Source organism: Rattus rattus, chromosome 14 (assembly GCF_011064425.1).
Source record: "Rattus rattus isolate New Zealand chromosome 14, Rrattus_CSIRO_v1, whole genome shotgun sequence".
Classification (NCBI taxonomy): Eukaryota; Metazoa; Chordata; class Mammalia; order Rodentia; family Muridae; genus Rattus; species Rattus rattus.
The window spans coordinates 32,077,138-32,103,718 of NC_046167.1; the positions used below are offsets into that span (position 1 = coordinate 32,077,138).

Below are 26,581 nucleotides of genomic sequence, written 5' to 3' on the forward strand. Positions count from 1 at the left end.
TAAAAGGACTTTATTTCCTTTCTGGTTCAGGCCTGCTCTGCCTTCCAGAGAGTACTTTGCATTCCTTAGCTCATGACCCATGCTGTGGATTCTTTTCCTGTTGTTGTGATAAAATACTCTGACAAATGCAACTTAGTGAGAAAGTTTATTCTGTCTCAGAGTTCAAGGTACATCCATCCTGTCAAGGCTGGGAAGCTGAGGTAACAGGAGCCTAAAGCAGCTAGTCACATCACATCCATAGTTGGGAGCATATACGGTCCAGGATTGCAGCCAAGGGAATGGTACTGCCCAGAGTGGACAGCTTTCCCCACTCCAATTAAAGCAATCAAGATAATTCCCCAGGGGTGTGGCCAGACGCTTATCTCCTGGGAGAGCTCAGAGTCTTTTAACTTGACAATTAACAACTATAACCCTTTTCTCCATTTTGGATCCAGCAGAACAATCAAGTACCTCTCACGTTGGACATTCCTGTTCTCATTTCACATTTCAGTTCTGTCCCCTCTTCCACTGTTAAGAGCTTGCAACTAGTAACCAACCCAGAAAAATCTCCCTGTCTCAAGGTCCATAACCTTAATCACATCTACACATCTATTTTGTCACTTAAGATTTTTGTGCAATTGGAACATTAGAATGTAGGCACCTTTGGAAAGCATTATTATATAGATTATACACATACATACACGTAAAATTTCACCACAATCTACACATCACAGCTGGATGTTAATAATTATAGTGTACTGTTATTGTGTGCTTTGTGTTCCGTGTGCCAATGCTCTAACCTGTGTCTGACTTACATAGTAAGGCAGGTAAACTCCCTGCTTTGTAGAGGAAGGAATCCATACAGATCAGTGGACTGTTCCAGAGTCACTGTAGTTTGAGCAGTGTTGAAACCAACTCTTCTGAAGTTAGAGCTTATGCTGCTAACCTCTGCACAGCCATAGGACTTTAATGTGATTTGAGACATCTGGTATTTTATTTAACTAATCTGTGTATTTAAAAAAATAATGGTAAACTGCTTGTATCTAGGCAGGAAGTTTATCCTATTTCTTTTAGCTCACAAAAGAAAGAGTAGCAAAGAAACATGGCTATCTGGGAACACACAGAGCTTAACTGCTGTTAGTCACCATTGCTACCACATCAGACGCCAATGTCTGTCAAGTCAACCCTTTGGGACATAGCAACAAGAAAGTAATCACGTAATATCTTGCAGTCCAATGGCATCCTGTTGCAGCTCCCATAATAACAACTGTCTGTCTCTTTCATTTAGCAGTACTCTCTCTTTTAAGCTGCTCCTTGAGGTTAATGATAAAGTCTTTGCAATGTCAGGTTCTAGCACCTAGCAGAATTCCAGGTTCATTGTAAGCTGTCAAATAACGAGCATGAGAATGGATGAGTTGGTTAATTAAGTCATTCCTGTAACTGTCAGTCCACTTGACCTTGCTCTTAGAATTGAGTGAATTAATTTGAGGTCAGAATGTTTCAGACTATGATCTCCAAATTCTACATGTAGTAAGGGTAATAGTCTCCAAACAATTACTGTGTCTTCTTAAGATCCATTACAGCAGCCATAACGTACTGAGAAGCTGCCGTATGCTGGGCACAGGGCTGAACATTTTCTGTATCTTCTCATTCAGACTCTAGCAACACTAGGAGATAATACCCTAGTTTTATGGCAGTTAAGATTAGAGACTCCTGATGTTTTCCTATACTTGAGGTAAAAATTAGTAACCTGCACATGTTGGTACATTATATATGTATTAGTCTTTTAGGCACGTATTGTTTCTTCCTTGCTGGCTTTCACTCTTACCTGTGGCCTCCTTATTTCTTAGTCTAATACTACCACAGATTTTCTGGGTTCTGTTCCATTTACTGTTTGTTTGTTTGTTTGTTTGTTTGTTTGTTTGTTTCATGTTCTTGAAACAGGGTTTCATTATACAACCCACAGTCTCCCTGAACTGACCATATAGCTCTGGCTGGTCTCTAACTTGGCAGCCATCTTCCTACCTCAGTCTCCCAGAGTGCTAAGATCACACATGTGAACACAAGTTTGGTTTCACTTTTGTTTATTAATTAAATAAAATCTATTGCAGAATATAAACTATCAAGTGGTGTCAAGATACTGATTTTTTTAAAATTAGACACACTATAATTCAACATCTCCACTTATAGAATTAGAACCTATAATTAAAATTTTGAGTTTTTCTCGTTTTTCTAAGCACTAACCCAAGAATCATTTTAAAAATTAATCTAATTTTTATTGTTGATGTATAGCCCTATACACTTTAACACACACAGAGTCAGGAAAAAGTTGCATCAAAAACTCAGAAGTGTGACTTCCTCCCACTTACACACTGCTGTCATGGTCCAGACTCTTGGTTCTTCGGTTTCTCTTCTCGGGGGATGTCATAAAAATGGAACCATCTAAAATGGGAAACTGTGTGGCATCTGGCATCTTTCACTAAGCATCAGTGTGTTTTCCCTTCTTTTGAATAATATTATCACAGATGATGTGCAGGATGCATCCTGTTGCATGGAGGACGTATGCATTGGGTCTCCTTTGTAGAGCTGTGTAAAGCCTCTGGACACTAATGTGCAGGACTCGGGAGACCGAGAGCACATGTGCAGTTCTGTAGAGCAGATGTGCAGAGGTAGGGCTGCTGCAGCATAGACCAAGTATGCTTGCTGTTGTAGGAGACCACACTCTGTTCAGCAGAGTGGCTGTCCGGTCTCTCAGAGAAAAGCAGTTTCCCCGCAGCACTTTGCTGTTTGGTTTTGTTGTTGTTTGTGCGACTGCTGTGCTCTGTGCTCTTGCACATGCTCAGTTGTGCTTGGTCACTGACTGATGCCCCTAGCCCTGCAATGGTTTTCACTTTTGTCTGTCCTTCCATGTGTGTATTCATGCTGAGTGTGGTTTGACTTGTATTTCCTTAATGGATATGAAGTTGAGCGTGCTTGGTGGTTACTTAGCATCTGTCCGTACTCCGTGAACCTTGTGTATGTTCTGGGTAGTTTTAGTACATATTTGAGTTGTAAATACATCTAAATTGCATATAAACAGTTGTAAATACATGGCTTTCTGAAGCTGAGGACTGACCAGGGTCTCAGCGCCTGCCTCATGAGCACCTTGCTGGCCCTGAGCAGTACACCAGCCCTTAATAATACTTCCGCCCTCTTCTTGTCTTCTCATTCTCTTGACCTGGTCTTTCCCAGGACAGACATTTTAAGTGTTAAGGCTGAATCACTAAGTTTTTCTTTTTATGGTCCATGTTTTTGGTGTCATATAAGGGCTCATTTAGTTGAGATTTTTTAAGATGTGAAGTCACGGGTCATTTTGTGTTTGATATTGATGTCTGGTTGTTTCAACACTTTTTTGGAAAGACTGACTTTCTGTATTAAACTGGCTTTGTTTTTTCAGTAATTAATCATCTTTATTTTGGGTGAAACTGTTTCTGTGCTCTGTTCAATTATGTTGTTCAGTACAGCCTTTGCCAGCCCTGCATAAACTTAATTGCTGTAGTTTAAAGGATGCTCTCAAACTGGGAACTACGTTCCACTGCTTTTCTTTTTTCTTCCCAAAGTTGTCTTCATTGCTAGAATTTCTATTTTGTTCAGAGTTTACATCATAAGTAGTTTTTTTTTCATTACTGTGTCTCATGTGAGTTAAAATTACAAGGTTTTGCGTCTTTAGCCCATTGAGATGGTGGCTGTACAATAAGTGTTCAGATATTGAAACTACCCTGATTTTTCTGGAAAGCCCAACTTGGTCATTTTGTACATTATTGAATTTACAGGCAATATTCCGTGGAATCTTTTGAGTCTGTGTTTAGTCAGGATAATGTTTTGTACCCTTCTTTTTGACCAGTTACTTGGCTTTTGGTATCAGAAAAATAGTGGGATCCTAAAATGGGTTATAAAATGTGTCTTACAAAAATTTTATCTGCAAAATAAAAGGTAAATTTGATACATTTTCTTGAAATGTGTGATAAAGTTTGCTAGAAGGATAATCTTAGCATGGAGCTTTGTTGGAGGAATGCTCTAGAAATTTAACTCTAATATGGTGCTAGGACTAGTGTCCAGGGTCTTGCTAGATGGGAGATAAAATTAATTTTAAAAATAATAATAGGAATTTTCAGGTGACTGATGTTATTGGGTGTTTTAGTAATGTTTGCTTTCAGTTCTATTCTCAGGACACTTCAGAGCTCTTCACATGTGTATCCTTGGCCCAGAGTCACTGTAACAGCGCGCGCACACACACACACACACACACACACACACACACTCTCTCTCTCTCTCTCTCTCTCTCTCTCTCTCTCTCTCTCTCTCTCTCTCTCTCGATGGGTGCTTGTCAGTCCACTGCGTTGTTGATCATTATCAAGAATCAGCTTCTGTATCATTGATCTGCAGTTTCATACTTTTGGTTTTATTATTTCATGGTCTTCAGTGTTTCCTTTTGCCTGGTCCTGGCTTATTTTCTTTTTCTATTTATATAAGACAGAAGCTCAATATTGGTTTCTTTTTAAAATAACATTAGTATTTAATGTTATAATTGCCTCATAAGTACCAATTAAAGGTTATCCCAAAGTTTGTTTTTTTTCTTTTTTTCGGAGCTGGGGACCGAACCCAGGGCCTTGCGCTTGCTAGGCAAGCGCTCTACCACTGAGCTAAATCCCCAACCCCTATCCCAAAGTTTTGACATTTAAAGTCTTTACTTTGACCAATGGATTCTTTAGAAGTGTGCTTCTATCTCTGTCTGCAAATCTGCACAGCAGCTTTCTGAGGCTGCTGTTGGCTTTATTCACTGTGGTCACAGAGATGTGGTTTGTAGGACTTCAGTCTTCTTCTAAAAGATTTATTTATTTATTCATTATATATAAGTACACTGTGGCTGTCCTCAGACACACCAGAAGAGGGCATCAGATCTCATTACAGATAGTTGTGAGCACCACCATGCGGTTGCTGGGATTTGAGCTCAGGACCTCTGGAAGAGCAGTCAGTGCCATCTCTGAGCCATCTCTCCAGCTCCCAGGACTTCAGTCTTTAATATTTACTATTTTATATCTTGAATATCTTTGTATACGTGTGTGTGTGTCTGTGTGTGTGTGTTTGAATGTGGGTGCATGTGTGTATATTTGTATATGTGTATGTATGTGTGCATTTGTGTGTACATGTGTGTGTATATATATGTGGGCATGGGAGTGTGTTTGTATTTGTGTGTATGTGGGCATGTGTATGTGCATGTGTATACTTGTATGTGGACATGTTTGTATATGTGGGCAACCTGGAAGTCATCATCAGATGCATTTCTTAATTATTCTCTGCCTTGTTTTCTCACTGAACTTGGAGCCTGTCAATTTGCTAATATGACTAAACTGAAAATTCCAGGGACCCCCCCCTTGCCTCCTGAGGACTGGGGTCACAATCACATGTTATTATGCCCATCTTTGTATGTGGCTGCTAGGATTAAACTCAGATCCTCACACATGCATAGTAAGTACCTTATCCTTCACTAGCTTCTGATGATCTTGCATGTTTTGTATATTCATGAAAGAATTGGGTGTGCACTAGTAGGAGCGGCCTGTGTTGCTGGGTGGGGATTCTGTAAGTGCTAACTGGAGCTGACTTTACCTTCTCAGTCCCTATTCCTAATGTAACTCAGGCTAGCCTTTTCATACTGGCTATGTAGCCACATGGCAGATGACCTATGTAAATATGTGTGTATACACACATGTGTATATGTATATATACAGACACACATGTATGTATGTATGTATGGATGGATGGATGTATGGATGGATGGATGGATGGATGGATGGATGGATACCTATGTGGGGGGGGGGATTTATTGGAATTACTTGCAGGTGCAGGCTGCAGCCTAGCTAGTCCAACAATGGCTGGCTGTAAATAGAAGGTCCAAGAATCCTGTAGTTGCCCAGTCCATAAGGCTGGATGTCTCGGCTGGTCTTCAGTATTTGATGGAATCCTAAAGAAGTAGGCTCTAAGGCCAGTGAAGGGATGGACTTGTTAGAAAGGCGAGGCCAAGCAGGCAAAGAACAAAAGTTCTTCTTCCATGTTCTATAGGATTCCAGCAGAAGGTGTGGCCCAGAATAGATCTGGATTAAAACTCTGTCTTCCTACCTCAAAGATATGTATTAGAAGTGGGTCTTTTTACTTCAAATTAGGCAAAAATCCCTCATTCCCTAATTCCAGACAAGTTGACAACCAAGAATAGCCATCACGTGGTTAATTTCTAAATGAAAACAATAACCAGATAAAAATAACACCTGAACATGATAATACACTTAAAATGCATCATATATTTAACCGGGTCATAATTATACCCACCATGATATATCTGTCCCTCATACAATCACAAATGCATTTATAAACTTAGAATAAGTGACAATGTCCCTTAAGGGACATTCTTTTAGTATCTTAAACTTAAATATGATAACCATTGGCATTCTTTTAATTGTTACATCATGTGACAAAGAAATTGAGGACAGAAAACACGAATATTTGTACAAACACATTCTTAACAAAATATAACAAATACTCATGGCAGTTATAATCGTCATTCCAACGACCGGTCATATGGCCTTACCAGGCATTTATAACTCCCTTCCTCTACTGCCCGTTCTGTATTTCCTCCATCCTCTGCAAGCCCCTCAGCAGGTCTTGGCTCTTTTGCTGGAGGAGTGGCCCATACCTCATTCCTGATGGGTCTGTGTCCTTTGTCACCCTGCTTGGATTAGGCTGTTGTCGTTTCCCATTGACTTTAACCACAGGACATGGTAGCACCAAGAGACGCCCTAAGGGATCTCCTGCACTCCAGCCATAATCCTTCTTACTTCATCCATTGTGGAGAGGCAATCCAACTTCCCTAAGGTAATCTGGATCTGTCACCCTCCTAACACTGCTATTCCTTTCTTAGCCTGTTGGTTTAAGGGCAGTAGGAATCCCAAAATAACCAGGGGGAAGTCTGAGCTTCCAGTTCAATGGAATAGTTGTTGGCTCCTGGCAGAACCACATCCCACTCTGGAACCAAAACTCCCAGGCCAACAGGACTTAAGCTCACAGGAACAGGAAGCAGAACCTTTCCTAGAGGGTCACCAGGAGTGACAGTGAATGGAGCTATTCCCGCTTTCACCCCTTGACTCCAGGACCCTTGAATTCTGGCTTTAGAACAAACTGCCATATATTAGATGCTGATTGAAAGCACATACTTCCTTCCCAAGAATTCTATCCCCGCCCTCTAGGCTGCTGCCACCTAATTGGCACTGTAACTGGGTCTTCAAAAGGCCATTCCATCTTTCTATCAGACCAGCTGCTTCAGGATGATGGATAACATGGTAAGACCAGTGGATTCCATGATCGCGGGCCCACTGTCACACAGTTCTCTGGCTGTGAAATAAGTTCCTTGGTCAGAAGCAATACTGTATGGAATACCATGATGATGGATAAGGCACTCTGTAAGTCCACAGATGGTGGTTTTGGCAGAAGCATTATGTGCAGGAAAGACAAATCCTTAACCCAGAATAAGTATCTTCTCAAGGGTAAAGCATTGTCCTTTCCACAGAGAATGTGATCCAGTATAGTCAATCTGCCAACCCCCTGGGCAGTGGTGCCATATCTGGAGCTCGGTGTTGGTCTCTGCTGTTGGCAGATCTGGCACTCAGCAGCAGCTGTAGCCAGGTCGGCCTCGGTGAGTGGAAGTCCATGATGTTGAGCCCTGTCTCTGCCAGGATGGCCACTCTGTTCGTGTACCTACTGTCAGTGACAGGATTGACTGGGGAAAGAGACTGACTCTCCACAGGACAGGTCACCCTATCTACTTGATTCTGAACTCGTTCTCTGCTGGTCACCTTTTAATGAGCATTCACAAAGGATACAAGTCTCTTCATTCTTTGCCCATTTGGAGAAATCTATCCATATACTTCTTGCCCAGATGTCTTTATCACCAATTTTCCATTCATGATCTTTCCAAGTCCCTGACCATCCAACCAATCCATTTGGCTACAACCAGTGAACAGTCGTACATCTGGCTATTTTTCCTTTCAGACAAAATGTGTGCTGCCTGCCTGTAGTTCTACTCACCGTGAAGATTTTCCTTTGCTAGCGTCTGTGGGGTTCTCCCAGAAAGAGGCCGTGAGGCTTCAGCGGTCTACTGAATGGTACTACACAATATGCAGGACCATTAGTAAGCCAGGCCCAGTCTTCTTGGTCAACAGACCACAGGGAGCACCCCATGAAGATATAAGTCCATGCGTGGCAGCAGACAGCATTGTAATGGCAGGACAAACCACAGGCACTTGACCAAATTCTTCCTATAACTTGCTTGTGCCTTCAGGACCTGCCGAGGCCTGATCAAGTGTATGCCATTCCATTGGGAAGTAAATTGCTGCTTTGTAAGTTCCACTTTATGACTTGGTGGATCAAGTAACACTCAGCTCATGATGGGCATTTCAGGTCATATAGTAGCTTGGTGGCATATATATATATACATATATATATATATGTATGTATGTATGTATATATGTGTGTGTATATATATGTATATATGTGTGTGTATGTGTATATATATATATATATATATATATATATAATCAAATGTTCGGTTTCCACTTAGGCCCAATAGCAGGCCAAGAGCTGTCTTCCAAAGGGAGAATAGTTGTCTGCAGATGATAGTAGAGCCTTGGTCCAAAATCCCAAAGGTCTCTTCTGTGTGGTTCACCTCCAGGGGCCTCCAGAGGCTCCAAACAGCATCCCTGTCTGCCACTGACACCTCAGGTACCATTGGCTTTACTAGACCATATGGTCCAAGTGGTAGAGCGGCCTGCATCGCCACCTCAACCTAGTGAAGAGCTTTCTGTTCCCAGCCCCACACAAAGCTAGCAGCTTTCCCAGTCATCTGGTGTATGGCCAGAGTAACACACCCAAGTGAAAAGTATGGTGGCTTTAGGATCCAAGTAGACCCACAAAATATTGTGCTTCTTTCTTGGTAGAGGGAGGGGCCGGGTAAAATAACTTACCCTTCACTTTAGAAGGAATATCTCTGCATGCCCTACACCACTGGAATCTTAAGAATTTCACTGAGATAGACACTCCTTGAATTTTGGTTGAATTTATTTCCCAACCTCTGATACATATCTGTATTACCAATGAGTCCAAAGTGGTTTCTACCTCCTGCTCACTTGGTCCAATCAGCATAATGTCATCAAAATAGTGCACCAATAATATACTTTTAGGAAGAGACAATGAAGATCCCGTCTAAGTGATGACATAGGCAGGAGAGTTAATATATCCTTGAGTAAAACCGTAAAGATATACTGCTGGCCTTGCCTGCTGAAAGCAGATTGCTTCTGGTGGTCCTTATGGACAGGTACTGAGAAGGTATTTGCTAGATCAATAGCTGCATACCAGATGTGTTAATTTTCTTAAGGACACCACATCTGGCACAGCAGCTGCAATCGGAGCCACTACCTGACAGAGTTTTCAATAGTCACTGTCATTCTTCACAATCCATCTTTGTTCTTCACTGGTAGATAGGAGGGTTAAAGGGAGATGTGGTGGGAACCACCAGCCCTGCTTCTTTCAAACCCTCGATGGTGGCGTGAACCCCATCCATGGACGTGATAATGGTTTTGATTCACTATTTTCTTTACCAAAGCCAGCTAATTCTAAAAGCTTCCATTTAGCCCTTCCAAACAGTTCTTATTTCAGATCTTCTGTCTACTGGACTCTGTCTCTGTCTGTCTCCTACAAAAGCATTTTTCCTTGTTTTTAAAAGCACTTTCAAACTCAGTTCCTTAAAATGTTTAACTAATGATCCAGCCTCTGCCTCACTGTTGTGGTTTTGGTATTTCTTTCCCTTGAAGGTTGAGATGTTGCTGGTTTGTCATATGCCAGATCATTCTGGACTGAGACCTGAGCTTCCCAAGCTTTTGCAGTAGGGTGAGATTTCTGGTCTTGTTTGTTTGTTTAGACTTGGGGTTTAGCAGGCAATGTGCCCAGTTGTGTATAGGCTGTAAGCAGTGAACTGTTTTCTGTAGGCTGTAGTTTGCTAATCAGTCACAGTTCTATTTGGATCTGTCCTGTGCCTGCTTCCCAGTGTCAGTGTAGAATGTGGATAGTGACCTAGACTTGTGTCAGTTCCGTGGTCAGACTCAGACATGAACAGTTGGGTAGAGCCAGGAGCTGACTAACAATCTAACGAGGTCACTTTCTGAGCATTTCCACTGTCGTGAGCTCACCAGAATCTGTGGCTCCCTGGATATTTCCCTTGTCAGTCATCAAAATCAAAGGTCTGGGATTTGACTGACCTCTTGCCTGCGGTAGACCTGCTGCTGCACTCGGGAAGATGCAGGCGGGCTTGGAGGACTCCTGCTGCTCAGTCAGGCAGCAGCTCCCCTTCCTGCCAGTTTGCGGGGACCTTCTAAAAAATACTTCAGGGCTGAAACAAAAGACCCTGGAAGAGAAAGTAATATTTTTCTCTTCTTTGAGCCCCTTTCTGGTCCATAAAATTAAACTGGAACATCCCAGCCAAGCCAAAAGCTATCACAGTTGCGGAGTGTCCGTGTAAAGAAGGGCTCCAACAGTGGTACTTAGGCACCGTCTCCAGAAGGCCTGCTGGACTTGACTGCCTGGCATCCACAGGTGCCTGCTCTGTCAGTCTCCCAGCTGTCAGCAGCAGCGGGTGATAGGAAACATGGACCAGTTTCTGCCTTCTTTATCCCAGGTGAACCTTGCTTTGCACTTCAACTTTGTCCCTATTAGCAGGTCCTCCAGGACATCATGAACTACAGTTGCTGAGGCTTTCCCAGTGGGTTACACAGCTTGAATATTCTATATCTGAAGTGTTTCGTACCTGTCACTTCTTCAGATCTTGAGATAGTAGCATAAAAGGAAGCAGCTGAGCATACCCCAGCAAACCATAAAGCCCAAAATGCCCTAACAGCCAGAACTTACTCTTGCAGATTTAAATTGGGCATTTCAACCTGTGCCACAGACACTGGCATATTATTAGAAGTTAGAAAATACAAAGTACAAAAAGAAGAATACCCTGGAAAAGTACAGAGAGCAATATATTATTCTCAATTAAAGTCTAAAGCTTTTAAGTTTGAATTCAGGAATTTGCTGGCATTGGCTTTCTCCATGGGTTTTCCTCAGCAGGTCAGTATTGTTGGGACCAGGCCTGGAAAAGCTGATGCGGGTCCTTCACTGCCCCTCAGAGATGACTGTAAAAGTTTCCATGAACAATCTAAAATGATTACAGACAGATGCGTAAGAACCTTAGAATGTGAGTTTTAGAGTTCAGCACATGTGCTAAATAGCGACTTCCGACTTTGACAAGTTCTGCCATCTGTTCGAAATCAAACCTTTTAGATTTTTAAATGAACTGTTTGCCATCTTTGTTTACCTTACCAGGAATTATCTTATTCTAAAATAACAAGCATTCCCTCTTTGGCTCTAAATTTCCAATATTTTTTACCTATTTTAATCGAACTTTAATTTTGATGTAATTACATATTGTAGACATTTCACAAAGTTACAGATTTATAAAAATTCAGAGAGACTCTGTATGCCCTTTACGTGGGTTTCCCCCAATCCTGCAGAATTATAATTGAGGTCACAGCTGAAATACTGACACTTGATTCACACAGGACACAGAGCTCTGACTACCATTGGTCAAGGCTCCTCGGTCTCTTTATCTACCTGCTCCTCCCTCACGCCTCTCCACAGCATCACTAGTCCCTGGCAAGCACAAACTCGTTCATTTTTGCAATCATTTTGGGAATTACATAAATAAACTCATGAAGTAGAAAACTTCCTGTGGCCTTTTTTCACTTTGCTTTTTTTTTTTTTTAAGGTGGTTCATCGGGTTGCTGTGCATAGTACAGCGCAGCACCTTTAACTAGTTAGAAGTAATATATAACTTTAACTAGTTAGAAGTAATATATAACTTAGCATGCTCTATTTGCTATCCCTTGACAGGTCTTAATGTCTTAATCTGAGAAGTTTCTCTTGATTATTACTGACTTTGGAATTTGGACAAAATTCAGGAATACTTTTAGTTCCCCTTTTCTCCTCTTCTCCTTTTTTTTTTTTTTTTTTTTTGGTTCTTTTTTTTTTTTTTCGGAGCTGGGGACCAAACCCAGGGCCTTGAGCTTCCTAGGCAAGCGCTCTACCACTGAGCTAAATCCCCAACCCCTCTTCTCCTTTTTGTCCTTGTGTTTATCAAGCAATGATTCTATCTTTGAGCCAAACCCCAGCCCATCCACATTACTTCAGAAACATTTAGGTTAACCAGTCATAAGGTATGGACATTGTTGCCCTCTAGAAAGAAATTTATATACAAATAGATTTCATTGTCTCATTCCCCTTGTATTCCCAGAACTAGACCCGAGAACTCGAGGGAGAATTCTCATGTGTCTCCCTGGATGGAGACTAGTGACCACACTTCCCATTGCTGTCCCTGTGAGTCTGCCCTTGTGCTAAGCCTGCAGAAAACAAGAAAGAGAATGTTGCTGGGAATCTCTTCTGCAGTGAACAATTAGTGCTCACACTGTAAGCCAGCACTGCACTGTAATCCCACAGTGTATGCCAGCACTGCACTGTAATCCCACAGTGTATGACAGCACTGCACTGTAATCCCACACTGTATGACAGCACTGCACTGTAAGCTCACACCATAAGCCAGCACTGTACTGTAAGCCCACACTGTATGCCAGCACTGCACTGTAAGCTCACAGTGTATGACAGCACTGCACTGTAAGCTTACACTGTATGCCAGCACTGCACTGTAATCCCACACTGTATGCCAGCACTGCACTGTAATCCCACACTGTATGACAGCACTGCACTGTAATCCCACACTGTATGACAGCACTGCACTGTAAGCTCACACCATAAGCCAGCACTGTACTGTAAGCCCACACTGTATGCCAGCACTGCACTGTAAGCTCACACCATAAGCTAGCACTGTACTGTAAGCTCACAATGTATGCCAACACTGCACTGTAAACTCACAATGTATGCTAACACTGCACTGTAATCCCACAGTGTATGCTAACACTGCACTGTAAGCCCACAATGTATGCCAACACTGCACTGTAAGCTCACACCATAAGCTAGCACTGCACTGTAATCCCACAATGTATGCCAACACTGCACTGTAAACTCACAATGTATGCCAGCATACACTGTAAGCTCACACTGTACACCAGAACTGTACTGCTCTCTGTGTTTATTAAATCAGCTGTTCTCAGTTCCTCAAAATTCAACCCCCAAATAATGGAAAGAGTAGAGACTTCTAGATCTTAAAGCAAAGAAAACCTAGCAGCAAAATAAGCAGGTGAAAAATCTTTGCCAGGTATAATTTTGAGAAGGGATATATATAAAGAACTACAAAAATTAAACACAACACACACACTAAATGAGTTTATCAGACAGTTCTCAGAAGAAATATAAACAAATGGCCAGTATACTTATAGAAGTGCTTGCCACCTTTAGTCATCAGAAAAATACAAATTCAAGTGACTTTGGGATTCTAAGTCACTGAAATCAGAATAACTATCATCATGAGAAAATAAATAATGACAAATGCTGGCAAGAGGATATGGATAAAGACGAGGTCCCATGCACTGTTTGCGAGAGCACAAATTGGTACAACCACATGGAGATCTCTGCAGGCTTTTTGGAGGTGAACTATAGAGCTACCATATGACTCAGCTATACAGTCCTGAATCCATGACCACAGGACTCATCTGTACCCTGTCTACTACAGAGCTCCTGCACGTCCATATAATGATTATCCTTCAGTCTTAGTGTAAAGGTTAATAAATAAAGGAAATCCGCTGGCCATGCATAGTGGGCCATACCCATAATGTAATACCAACACTCCCAAGGCTGAAGCAGGAGGATCGCTATGGGTTCAAGACCAGCCAAGGCTACTATGTAAGACCTTTTCATCAAAAAAGCAAAAGGAAGAGTGTGGAGAGGACAGACTCGGAGAAGGGAGGACTGCTGAGACCGGGGCCTGGCAGACAGTCCCCAGGCTTAGAAGGAGTGTTCTTCCAGGCCCCCGAGGTGTGGACACTGTTCTTCTCAACAGTCAAACTCAAGAGAAATCAAAATCAGGATTTTTGCCTGACATCGTTGGTGGAATTTGATTGGGGTACAAATAACCGCTGTTTAATATAATTTTCTGAGTATTCTGATTATAATTAGGATACATACTCAGTTCAGTTAAAAAGCAGTTCACAGTTTAACTGTACCTGTTGTGAATGCACATTCCTAACTAATTATGATTAAAATGGACCTCAATATATAAATTAGAATTTCTTCCTGCCCCAATGTATACATTTATAATATCTTCATATTGACTGTATTCCACATCAGATACTATAATTAGCTCACTCTGAATACAGAGGTGGCATGTGAGAAAAACAAACCTCTATTTACTATAGTTTGTCAGTCAGTATGATATTGAACAGAGTCAAAGGGAAAGCTGCAGTGCGTTCTCTCTCTGTCTCTCTCTCTCTGTCTCTCTCTCTCTGTCTCTCTTTCTCTTTGTGTATGTGTGTGTGTGTGTGTGCGTGCGCACACACACGCACATGTCTGACACAACAGGTGTGGCTCTGTCCCGCTCCTCACAGAGTATGACAATCAGACCACGTTACATTCAGTCCCTGCTTCCAGGGTTCTGTGTGTCTACCAAGGCATTAGTTTGACCAGGATCATTTGCTTTGCTTTTTAACTTATACAGTGGGCTTCTGTAAAGATTAATAAACAGACGTGTGTGATTTGGAGAAGAAATGGAAGAGTCTCGGCTATTTATAAGTACAGCTGTTCTCCTGGGCCTCCCAGCGCAGTGCATTCCTTGTATAAGAAATGCAAAATCAGAGATTTACTATGCAATGATAGATTGACACCAACAGGGAAGCTCACAGCGCAACTGCCCTAATAGTGTATAAGATTGTGTTAGGCCTCTGTGTATAGGTGTACATGGAACAAACATTTCACATTTAGATCTGCTTCTGTCCCAAAGCTATCTCATTTATTTACATCAGTGTTGAAAAAATCCGAAAATTAAATTATCTCTGGTCCAAGAGTCCTCTAGATAAAGTGTACTGACCCTGTAATTCTAAAACAAGTATATTTCCACAATTACACCTGAAACTTGTCTGACTTTTGTTTCTTTGAGATATCATGACAGGAATATGATCAATTTTATTTTTATAAAGAAAGCACACTATCGATTTTTAAAAGGAAAAATTCAAGATAAAATATAATCTGAACTCGGTTTCCTTATTGCATTTCAAAAGATAAAATACTTGTGAATGTGGACCTGCCTTCACCCCATGCTCTCTGCTTTGGTCAGGAGAGGAAGGGCAGGGGTCCTGCTCAGGGAAGTGGCGTGGGATGCCCAGGTAGGCTCACCGCTTGCCTCTCATGGAGGCTTTTTGGGACATTAGCATTTGTGCATCCTGAATTTAATGTATTTCCTCATCTTTTATCTTGCCCTCTTTAAATGGTTAAGAATTTTAACATACAAAACACTACAGAAAAACTGGATGGTAATATTATTTAAATGTAATGTACAGATTTGTATAATACAAATTTTCCATTCTGTACATGTGATGAGTATAGTCCATGGATAATCTAAAAGTCTTCAGGTGATACTTTGAACATAAGTGATGTTTTTGTCAAAGTTAGAAAAGTGCAGACCTCATGGCCACCTGGAGCCGAGGAGTCATTAGTGACTGTTGTGCTTTGAGTTTTAGGTCCACAGAAAGCCGAAGACAGAAAATAAGTGGTGTTTTGGGTTATGTACAAGACAGATGACAGTTGTGAATGTCACAAAAAACAAGAATCAGCTTTTATCTTGTGAACTCTGAGTGCAGGTGAAAATGAAAATCAGTTCTAATAAACAAGGAGACTTTCTTCTAGGAGACCAAAAGTCCTTACTCCTAAGACTTGGTCTGTCCCACTGTAATGGATTCAGATCAGAATTAAGAAGCAAGAGAGTAAGTGAGAATCTGTAGTCCTCTCTTACACCTGTTGGCATCAAACATTTCCCTGTGGCGTGTAAACTCAGCAGGGCCAATAGGATGCAAACCAAATCAAAGAACTGTGAATATCAGTATGTACTTTCCACAAAATTTTATATATATATACATATGTATATGGAATATATAGTCAGCCTCAAGTTAGATATTCCTAATATGTCATTTTGATTATTTCATATATATATGAATATTTATATATTTTTTACATGTGTTAGGTTTGTTGACTTTGAAATGCATCTTGGGGCAATCCATGGCCTCCTATAACTGACTTCTAGCTTGGAAGTGACCAACATAGGAGTCCCTCCATAAACATTATCACTACACAGTTGTCATTTCCCTCCTTGGAATTCCAAGTAATTAATTAGTGATGTAGTATAGGCTGGATGAATCGTGCCAACAGCCTGCTTTTCCTTTGTCCCTTACCTTAGCCGTGTGTAACTTGCATGAATAATGTATTCAGGTATGCTTGTTATCAAATATTTGTCATGCAATACTAAAGATTATATAGGATAATTAAACTTGACATTTAGTATTATTAAAATAATAATGTAATATGAAATATTTAAAGTCTTTGAGTAAACCATTAATGCTAGTGAACATAAAAGAAGGCTGTTTGTTGCCTTTACTGGTAACTTTGGTTATTGGTTAATACTAAGTTGGGTCATTCTGTCTTCCAGACAAAACATACATCCACAGCTGAGCTCTATGATGCTTTATCTCACATCTGTTCTTCACTGTAAAAATTAACTCTTTCAGTTTGAAGTACTAACACATAGACTTCCTCCCCCTCAAAAATCATGTGTAGAAAGCAGAGTGTTAGCCAGAGTGCCTGCCAAAATGCCAGGCCTCTCCCCCTTACGAAAGGTCCCTCTACACATTGGTTCTCAACTTTCCTAACCTGCTACCCTTTAATATACAGTTCTTCATGTTGTGGTAACCCCAAACTATAAAATTATTTTTGTTGCTACTTCATAACTAATTTTGCTAGTTATGAATCCTAAGATAAATACCTGTGTTTTTTGATAGTCTCAGGCAACCCCTGTGAAAGGGTCATTCACCCCAAAGAGGTTGTGATCAACAAATTAAAAACTGCTGCCCTAGGGGCTCCAAAATGGGCTCTGCTGTTCTTTCCGTCTAGTCCGCAGGGTCTCGCAGGTCTAGTCTGCAGGGCCTCGCAGGAACATGAGTTGAGTCAGGAGCGAGTGAATGTTTCATAAATTCCAGTGAAGGGCAGTAATGGAGCTTTGAAGACTTACATGAGAGGTGGGGGGGGGGCTGATGACAGGCTGTGCTATACCCCAGTAGCAGGCTTTAATCCCAGTACTACATCTCCATAGACAGTTCAAGCAAACCAGCGCAGAGTCCACCATAATACATGTAGAAGAGACGTAAGAGAATGGTCTCAGGTCTCTTCTACAGTTGGCCCCTAGCTGTTTATTCACTGAGAGAGCTATTGGCCAAGCATCTCACTGTGGTTACATAGGCAATCGTTTACAAAGAGCTTCCAAACAGAAGGCAAAGATTTCTGCAGAGCCAAAAGCTTTATACTGAGAACTAAATTTTCTTACTTTTTGTGTTTAATACCTGCCTCCTTCCGTTTGTGCTCATAGTCCTGTAAGTCTGCACCTTGACAACCAGTGCTGAGTTCTCTCACCTAAGGAAAAACTGGTTTGTCCATCACTCTGATGTTTAATTCAGAGTTATAGGAAGTTTGTTTCATAATTGACCATTTTGTCATGTGCACTTCCAAACACTTGAAATAGATGGATAAACAGCAACTGCTCATGTCGGCCTGAAATCAAGTCTGGAAATCCATGAAGACAGGGCAAGTTTAGTATGAGCAGCCTCGAGTGTCATGCAGACACCTAATGTCAAGTCACCTGTGTTAACAGTGATGTTTTCCCATAAGACATTGAGAAAGCTGTTACATCTTAAGCCTAAAGTTTGTATTGAGAAGGTCATCTGGTGAGAGCTGCTTTAACTAGAGTACCTCACACACCGTAACAACACTTCCTACATGGCAGGCACAAGGCTACCAGCACAGGAAGTAGCACAGCATTGAGTCGTCAAAGCAGCCCTGGGTTATACTGACCAGGTTTTACTGAATCCAAACTTATTAATGAGCATTTTAGACCTTGGATTTTATATTCAAATGTAGTTTCTAGCATACTTGACTTCTGTGTACCAAATGGAGTTGTGTGCTAACATAACATAACTGGCTTTTGGTCAGCCATCATATTTCTCTGTAAGGAAACATGCACTGGTTGTTCAGTGAGAGATGGGCAGCCGAAAGCATACATACAAATAGCCTTATAACTCAGCAGGCTATATTAGGGACATATGCATATACAAATACATACCAGGCAAAGTGGAAACTTCTCTTTAATTTCAACTGCAAGAAGAATGTTAAAACTAAAAATAGATTTATCATTTAATCATCACTAGTTAAGGGTCGATCACAAGACAAATAATTAGACATGCCTCTAAATAAATTCTGAAAGCTTCATACTGGGGGCTGTGTAAACCTTTTAGTTTTATGTTAAGTTTGTATTGAGAAGGTCATCTGGTGAGAGCTGCTTTAACTAGAGTAGCTCACATACCGTAACAACACAAAATGTCTGTTATCTTTAATCTGTGCTTCACGTCCTGTAATTCTGCACCTGGACAACCAATGCTGAATTCTGTCTCATCTAAGGGAAAAGTAAAGGAAAAAATATTACTATAGATGAGAATAAAAGAGATGAAGCATTTGTAGTTAGTTACTTTATGTAATAGTTGATGTTTGGGTGTTTGAAGTGCAGGCTGGGTTCAGTTCTGTGCTGGGATTAGCATGGCCTCTCCCTCAGCCCAAGGAGTCCCTGCAGTCCTTGCCCTTTTCCTCCCTCCCCTCCCTTCCTCTTCCTCTCTTCCTCTCCCCCACTTCTTCACACCTTTCCTTTTATTTATGTTTCTTGAAGTGTTTGAAACAGGGTCTCGCTTGGATGCCTAAGGTAGCCTAGAACTCACTATGATCCTCCTGCCTCAGCCTCCTGTGGTGGAATCATAGTCATATATCACCACACCTGTGCTGTTATTTGCCATGCTGTGTTTCGGGATCCGTTCAGTTCTAGATCACCTCATTCTCAAATAAGGTGTAATAACTGGGGGTGGGGGGGTTGTTTGTTGGTTTTTGTTTGAATTGTGTTAATTCTTTATATAGCTTCAATAGTGTGCACGATCATAAGATATATTTATTTGTCAACAAATTATTTTAACACTTTATCACAAACTTACAACTAAATCTGGGTCCTGTATCAGAACTACTCACTCAGTTTCTTTGACACCTGAAGACCTGACATCTGTGTGTGTGTGTGGGCATGTGTGTGTGTGTGTGTCTGTGTGGATGTGTGTGTGTGTGTGTGTGTGTGTGTGTGTGTGTGTGTGTGTGTGTGTGAGAGAGAGAGAGAGAGAGAGAGAGAGATTCAGAGCCAATGCACAACTTTAAATGTCCTAAGAGACAACTGTGTTGTGATCAGAGACAACGAAGGCAGACCCCCTAATCTGTCACTAAGTGAGGACGTTCTCGAAGCTCTCCCTTCGTCTGAGCTGTGCTCAGTGTGAAGAGATAAACCTGACTCTGAGGCCTCAGAGGCTTTGGGAACCCCAGGCCTCATGCACTTGAATCTAAAGCAAATGCTTTATAGATTACAAAAGTAAGCAGGATGCGTTTTTAGCTTTCAGGTGCCCTACAGTTTCAAGAAGGATCATATGTTCTATCAAGATAAATGAATTCTTACTTAGAAAGCCTTGAAAAACAATTTGGTGGTAAAACAGCTTTTGACAGAGAATTTTTCTCTCAGTAAAAGATGACGAATGCGACTCGGATGCAGAAAACGAGCAAAACCATGATCCCAACGTGGAAGAGTTCCTGCAGCAACAGGACACCGCGGTCATCTACCCTGAGGCGCCCGAGGAGGACCAGCGGCAGGGCACGCCAGAGGCCAGCGGTCATGATGACAATGGTGAGTGCACACCCTCACTCTCAGGGCCAAGGGCCGCTGTCTCCATTGCTCCAATGTGGGAGCACATGTCTGCGTCAGAGAAGCAGACTCTTGTGGGAGCTCACGGTGAGAATCAGTCAGCATGGAGCTGTTGGCTGCTCAGATAGAGCGACAAGCCAGGCGCGTCCAGGGCCTGGGCCACCTTCCACTGAGACAGCAGCAGCCGGCAGAAGTGAGGACGAGTCTGGCCCGTTCTGTCCTTTGGTTGTTTTTGTTTGTTCGTTGTTATTGTTTTACAAGTTAAAGATGGTGGGCCGCTGAGAACACACAAACGTGGGCACCGTTGTTTCTCGGCATCTGCTTTAGTCCAGGAGGAATTCCCAGTGAGTAGAGAAAGGGAAAAACCCAATCAGTATGTTCAGACCTCCTAAACAGAAGTCGGCTGCCAACCCCTCCCAAGAACAGTAATCAAATATAGATCACATGTAATCGTCCTTCAAGTAATTTCTTGTCATATTGTACTGAGACTAGGAAGGTACTTGAAATTTTCAAGGGTTCGTGGAGTTTTAATTTCTTAAACTCGACTTTAATTTTCCAGGATTCTCAGTTGAGTGGATAGATTGAGCTTTTTGGAACTTTTTGGAGGAAATTGAGGAAGGGTGGTATGAAAAGAGAAAATAGAGCACTGATCTAAGTCAGGTAGAGTCCTAAGTATAAGCAGAAATATTTAGAAAGCAGCCTGAAGTCTGACCATTTAGCAAAACAGTGGTAACAGGTTCCCACTGAGCACCTAGGACCTCCAGCCATAGTCTTTTCACTACATTAACCGAATTAGACATGAATTAAACATGAACAGTCCTCAGAACATCATTGGTCATCCCCAAGGCAGCCATGCCACCATCTCTCAGCTGGACATCCTTCCTGGCAGGCCAGCACCCTAACATGGAGGTTCTACTGGGGTTAGTTGGTTGACGGCTTTCCTTCCCTCATGACCTACATAATACCTTCCAGTACTATGAAAACTAGCCAGCAGGAAGTTTCCCGGTTAGTTTGAGAGTCATTTCTCTATGTCCTGAAACAAAAGTGCATGGAATCTTCAGGATTAGTGTCCTACCATCTAGTTCTGATACACGGCCAAGAGTAATGCCATAGCCTGTGTTCCATGGCGCTCCTGAGGTCTTCCTGACCAGCAGTGCACCAGCACCAAGCTCTATGTTTCATCTAATACGCGTGCCTTCTGAGGGAACATTGTCTACCTGGGCACGCTACTGTCATTCAGAGTTCTTTTTTATAATTATGTTTTTATAAGGCTTTTTCATATGTCCGTGGTTTTGATTAACCCACCCCAGCTCCTTATTCTGTGATTCTGAAAGCAAATTCATTTACTTTTTATTGGTTTTTGCTAGTGACCTAAAAGGATAAATTCATTAAACACAAAAACATACCTCGTGTTTAAGAAAATTCAATGTATTGATTTATGAAAATAACTTTCTGTTTGATATCATGACCAACCTGTCATCTTCCCAGCTCATTAACAGTTTGCTTCCTGGGGTAAGAGCAGTTTGGCTAATGGAGCCACAGTGTTTGGCCATGCCATTGCACAGCCAGAACAGGCCTTGCCTCTTGGCATTGTAGCCACATAAACTCAGTAAGGCATGATGGGCATTCTGGCAAGGGGAAAGTTCAAAATGCTGGTTTCCCACCATCCTGTGCAAAACATAACATAGATCTCCAAAAGAAGAAAGTCTGTGTTAAGATGACCCTAGCTGGGGTTGGGGATTTAGCTCAGTGGTAGAGCGCTTGCTTAGCAAGCGCAAGGCCCTGGGTTCGGTCCCCAGCTCCAAAAAAAAAATAAAAGATGACCCCTAGCCAAACGCTGTGTCAAGTGTACCTGCACGGCAGTAGCTAATGATGCTGTGATGAAATGTGGAGTACTAGCTATTTGATTTCTCTCACAGATTTGCACATTTTCAACATGCTTGTCTAGGCATTTAAAGTTCAGGTTTTCAATCCCTCATCTGCAGGCTGGTCTTTAAATGAGATGTTTAGTTCATATGGACCTGAACTCCAGGACAGCACTGTGTGCTTATGATGAAGCACCTGAAGTGTTACCAAAGTGCCGTAGGTGGCCTATCTTCTAAGAATTTAAAGAAAGGAGAGAGTATATTTACAGTAAAATATCACTTATGAACGAGTTTATTTGAAAAATAAATGTGGAAAACTGCTCATAGTACAAACAGGCAAAGTATTCCTATTTAGAATTCTCGGTCATGCTGTTCCCACCACTTCCTGAGTGCACTACCCATATAGGGTGTGAACTCGGTCATGTGGCCACGCCTGCCTACAGGGCACCTTAGAAACTACACTGCTCACTGTGGCAGCAACTTCAGTGAAAAGAGCGAGTGCCAAGCAAGCTATGAAATTGTCACAGTTGTGCAGCTGTGTGGCCCCCATACAGGCTGTGTGCTTATCACTGTCACTTGATCCTAAGTGACTTGAGTTCCCGAGCTAGCCACCCAAAAGAAGGGGAGAACTGTGCTTCAGAGATGGAAGGGTTAGAGCCATGATCGGATGCCGAATTAAGCATTTGCTGTGTGACTTATAAGCTACTTAACCTGTATTTATTATCCCACTTTCTCATGCATACATGGAGGTGACATCCACCCTTCATCTTCGGAGGCAGTTGTAAGAGAGCAGCACTGCTGTTGTGTGTGGCCCAGGGATTCAGTGATGAACGGCCATCGTCCTTGGCTGCTTTCAGTAACAGCATCTCTTCCCTCCACAGGAACACCAGATGCATTTTCCCAGTTGCTCACCTGCCCGTACTGTGATAGAGGCTACAAGCGCTTTACCTCTTTGAAAGAACACATTAAGTACCGCCATGAGAAGAACGAAGACAACTTCAGCTGCTCCCTGTGCAGTTACACCTTTGCATACAGAACCCAGCTTGAACGTCATATGACATCACATAAGTCAGGAAGAGAGCAAGTAAGTGTAGAAGCAGGAGGCCGCCACCTTCCCAGGCCTGGGCAGGCACAGGCGCAGTGGGGGAGCCTCAGGGAGGGTGGGCACGTGGATACTCAGGCATGCAGCCTGATGTATAGTCTAACAGACATGAGAGGGTGGTTTGTGAGCATTTTCTTCCTTATGACCCTTGCCATCCTAACTTAATTGTTTTGCATAAACCCTAACAAGTATCCCTCAGAGTCTGTGAGGCTCTGGGGTATATTCTCTTAACATGGTCTGTGTAGGAAGATAAATATTAGCTGTTAAATCACTTGCCTTCAGCTCTAATAAAATTGGGGGGAAGCTTTAATTTTTTAATTTTCTTCAAGGAAGAGAGTTCACTTAGTATTAACTACTGTGGCTTATCTACAGTAGTAGGGGGGGGGTGCCTCCTCTAACGCTTTAAGTTTGAGAACTTGTAGTCTGAAGACTCATCTTTGATGGCTTCCTCTACTTCTCTATCACCATGCTCTTTCTGTAGAAGTATAAACTATTTTAGCTATAGGTAACATCTAAAGTGTTGGCTTTATATTTAAAATTAAAATCAAAGGAACTTTAGTAATTCTTTTTATAATGTCCTGGTTGGTAACAGTCAGCTATCAGCAAGCAAGCTAATATGCATTTGACACTGACTTTACAAATCAAGTAACCATTTCACAGGATGCTGTGGCATAGGCCCAGGTTCCAGCGACCAGTTCCTATGTCACAGGGTTATGATCATACACCTGCTGAATGTGTGAGGACTTGGTGTAGGTTCCTAATACAGGCCACTTATCCCACAGAGAGTGTTAGTGCCTTTGCTAACATCAACAGAAAAAGAAGACACAGAGTCAGCCTGTTTACTCAGGATTTGGTCATCACTCACAAAATGTAATAATAAGAGGTAACAGGGAATGTGGAATAAAGGGGAGAACAGGGCTTTCAGAGGCAGTAATCTAATGGGGAAACCCTGGGGACCATTGAGAGTGGGAGGCAACCAGAAACAAAGGGAGAAGCTGACCTGACAGGAGCTCCTGGGGACATGGGCTTGCTAAGGAGGTGTCCAGGGATGGTGCCATAGAGCACTCTCTGCTTTAGAGGCTGCTGCATGCACAGCAGGGTGAAGGCCCAGGGAGAGAGAAGGCCACATGACTTTTGAAAGTAGACCCACGCTACACCTGCTGCCTCCCTCCTGGCTCAGTAGTGAGGACCCCTGCCAAAGAGCAGACGGAGGTCAGAGCTGAGGCAACACCGTGAAAACAAACTCAAAATCCACAGTGACCATGATGGCCACTTTTGTGATGATTTTTCTGGTGGATGTGAACTGAAAGGAGCTGTGCTTGTATGAAGGCCAGTGTAATGAAGGATGGATGGTCTTGGAGACCCTTATGGAATGTTGGTCTTTCAGGCCTTGGGAAATCATACTGTGATAAGAGGTGAGCATTTCCATGTTTTATAAAGGTATGCACTCAATACGTATGTCCACTTCTGTTTTATGTCAGACCTTCTTCCAAGTAATAAGGACACAAGAAGTAACAGGATAAAGTCCTAACAGCAGGGAGCACACACACCTGATACCACTGAAGTAGTTTAGAAGCAGGAAACATACGAGAGCTGTACCATCCTACTGGGACAGGCTAGACACTCCAGTCGGGTCCTTGTTCTGTTAACTAACAGAGTGCTGTAGAGTGCCTGTCTTCTACATCCATAATCCAGAGTGCAGACAAGACCGTCCCTAGATCCTAATGAAGTGTATGTCTCTGCTTTTGCTAAGTGTCCTCTATCTATGACTGCTATAGTGCCGACCTGTGACAGACAAACATCCAGCTTACCTGGAATGTTAGACATAAAATGCCAATTCTTTCTTCCAGAGACATGTGACACAGTCTGGAGGTAACCGTAAGTTCAAGTGCACCGAATGTGGGAAAGCGTTCAAGTACAAACACCATCTGAAGGAGCACTTACGGATCCACAGTGGTGAGTGCACACTTCCTGCTGCGCCCTGGGCCACCAGGACATCTCTGCTAAGGAGAAATCTGTCATCACAAGTCCCATTGCGTCAGAAGTTCCTGATGCTTCTCATTTAAATGATACTTTATTAGTGTCTAATCTCTAAAGTACATAATAAAGCAACTCCATTTCTCTATCTGAATAGATAGCTTTACATGAGAAAAGTAAAAGAAAGAAAAGGAAATTAATAAACTCATGGTGTGGACTCAGATAGCTAAGGCAGCACAAGGACACAATTGTAGCATAAATGAGAATTCAAAAAAAAAAGAAAAAGGTGCATTCTCCAGAATTGTCACCTTCCTATTTCACACCCGTTTCAAATTGCTTTGTAGATTTAATGAAAAAAAAACTTACAATGAAAATTTAGCAATCACACATCACACTGAAAAGTCTATTCTTTTGATTAAAATCTGATACATTCTTTGTGATTTAAGTAATTTTAGTGACAAAGCTGTCAGCCAAGGAATTGAGAACTTGCTGTTTGCTGTTGTTGACCTCTGACCTCCTAATAGGTAAAGCACTGGCTTTTCCCAGCAGCTGTTGGGGTTTGTAAGTGCTAGTCACTCAGTGTCGTTTGGAACTGCATTTCTGGAAGTTTTACCATCTCAGTTATTGAATTAACCCTCCGTGATTAATACGGTTCCTTGAAAATGCTCAAACCAGGATCCTTAAAGACAACGCTTATCTACTTTCATGTATTGATTTACTTATGTTTCTGGGAGGTATAGGTCATCTCTTGCAGCCCACACAGTACACTGTTCCACAGCCCCCTGTCAGGAAGTGAGTTTACATGATGAAAAGACAGTGTGTTGACACTTACTACCACTACTGAACAATGATTGCTGCTCCAGTTAGACCTCTTCATATTAGAAACTATTTGAAATGTCAGCTAAAAAGAGGTTTGTGATTGTCAAAACTAGAGAACAAAATAAGAAAAACTTGAATATGATTTATGTTCTAGTTTTGTCCCAGCATTTACCAGATCTCCTAACGGTACAAAGATCAAATACTGGTCTCGAAACCAAACACTGACATTTAATGGAGACATTCTGCTTGGTGGTCAAAAGCCATCTCAGTCAGGAAGTGAGTTTACATGACAAAAAGACAGTGTGTTGACACTTAACTACCACATACCAGTTGAAGCCAGTTCAGTGGACACAAACTCTCCACTCAGGAATTTGTGTGTCTTCAACCTCTCTAATATGAGGCATGAATACATTTAACACAGCAAGTAATACAAATTCAGAAATACTGAATAAGCCTGGGACTACCCTTCCTAATAACTTGTTCCGTGGAAAATGCTCCTTAAAGCATCATAAAGAGCAAATTATGGGAGCTGAAGAGGTGGCTCAGAGGTTAGGAACACTGGCTGCTCTCTCAAGCAGACCCAGGTTCAATTCCCAACACCCATGTGCAGCCGACAACTGTCTGGAACTCCTTTCCAGGGTACCCAACACCCACACAGGCATACATGTAAGCAAAACACCAGTATGCATAAAAGTAAATAACTTTAAATTTTTTAAAGAACAAAATATGATT

At 41.9% G+C, this 26,581-nt stretch overlaps 1 protein-coding gene across 4 annotated transcripts in view; it reads left to right on the top strand.

The window, feature by feature from the left end:
• Window positions 1-26,581, top strand: part of Zeb1 (zinc finger E-box binding homeobox 1) — a 156,221-nt gene that overhangs the window by 119,131 nt on the left and 10,509 nt on the right. For all 4 annotated transcript variants that reach the window (XM_032885236.1, XM_032885235.1, XM_032885232.1 and 1 more), the window contains exons 3-5: window positions 19,907-20,068; window positions 22,833-23,035; window positions 24,904-25,009. In XM_032885236.1, the coding sequence (XP_032741127.1) occupies window positions 23,006-23,035; window positions 24,904-25,009 (136 nt within the window). In that variant the 5' untranslated portion in view covers window positions 19,907-20,068; window positions 22,833-23,005. The remainder of the gene's footprint in view (window positions 1-19,906; window positions 20,069-22,832; window positions 23,036-24,903; window positions 25,010-26,581) is intronic.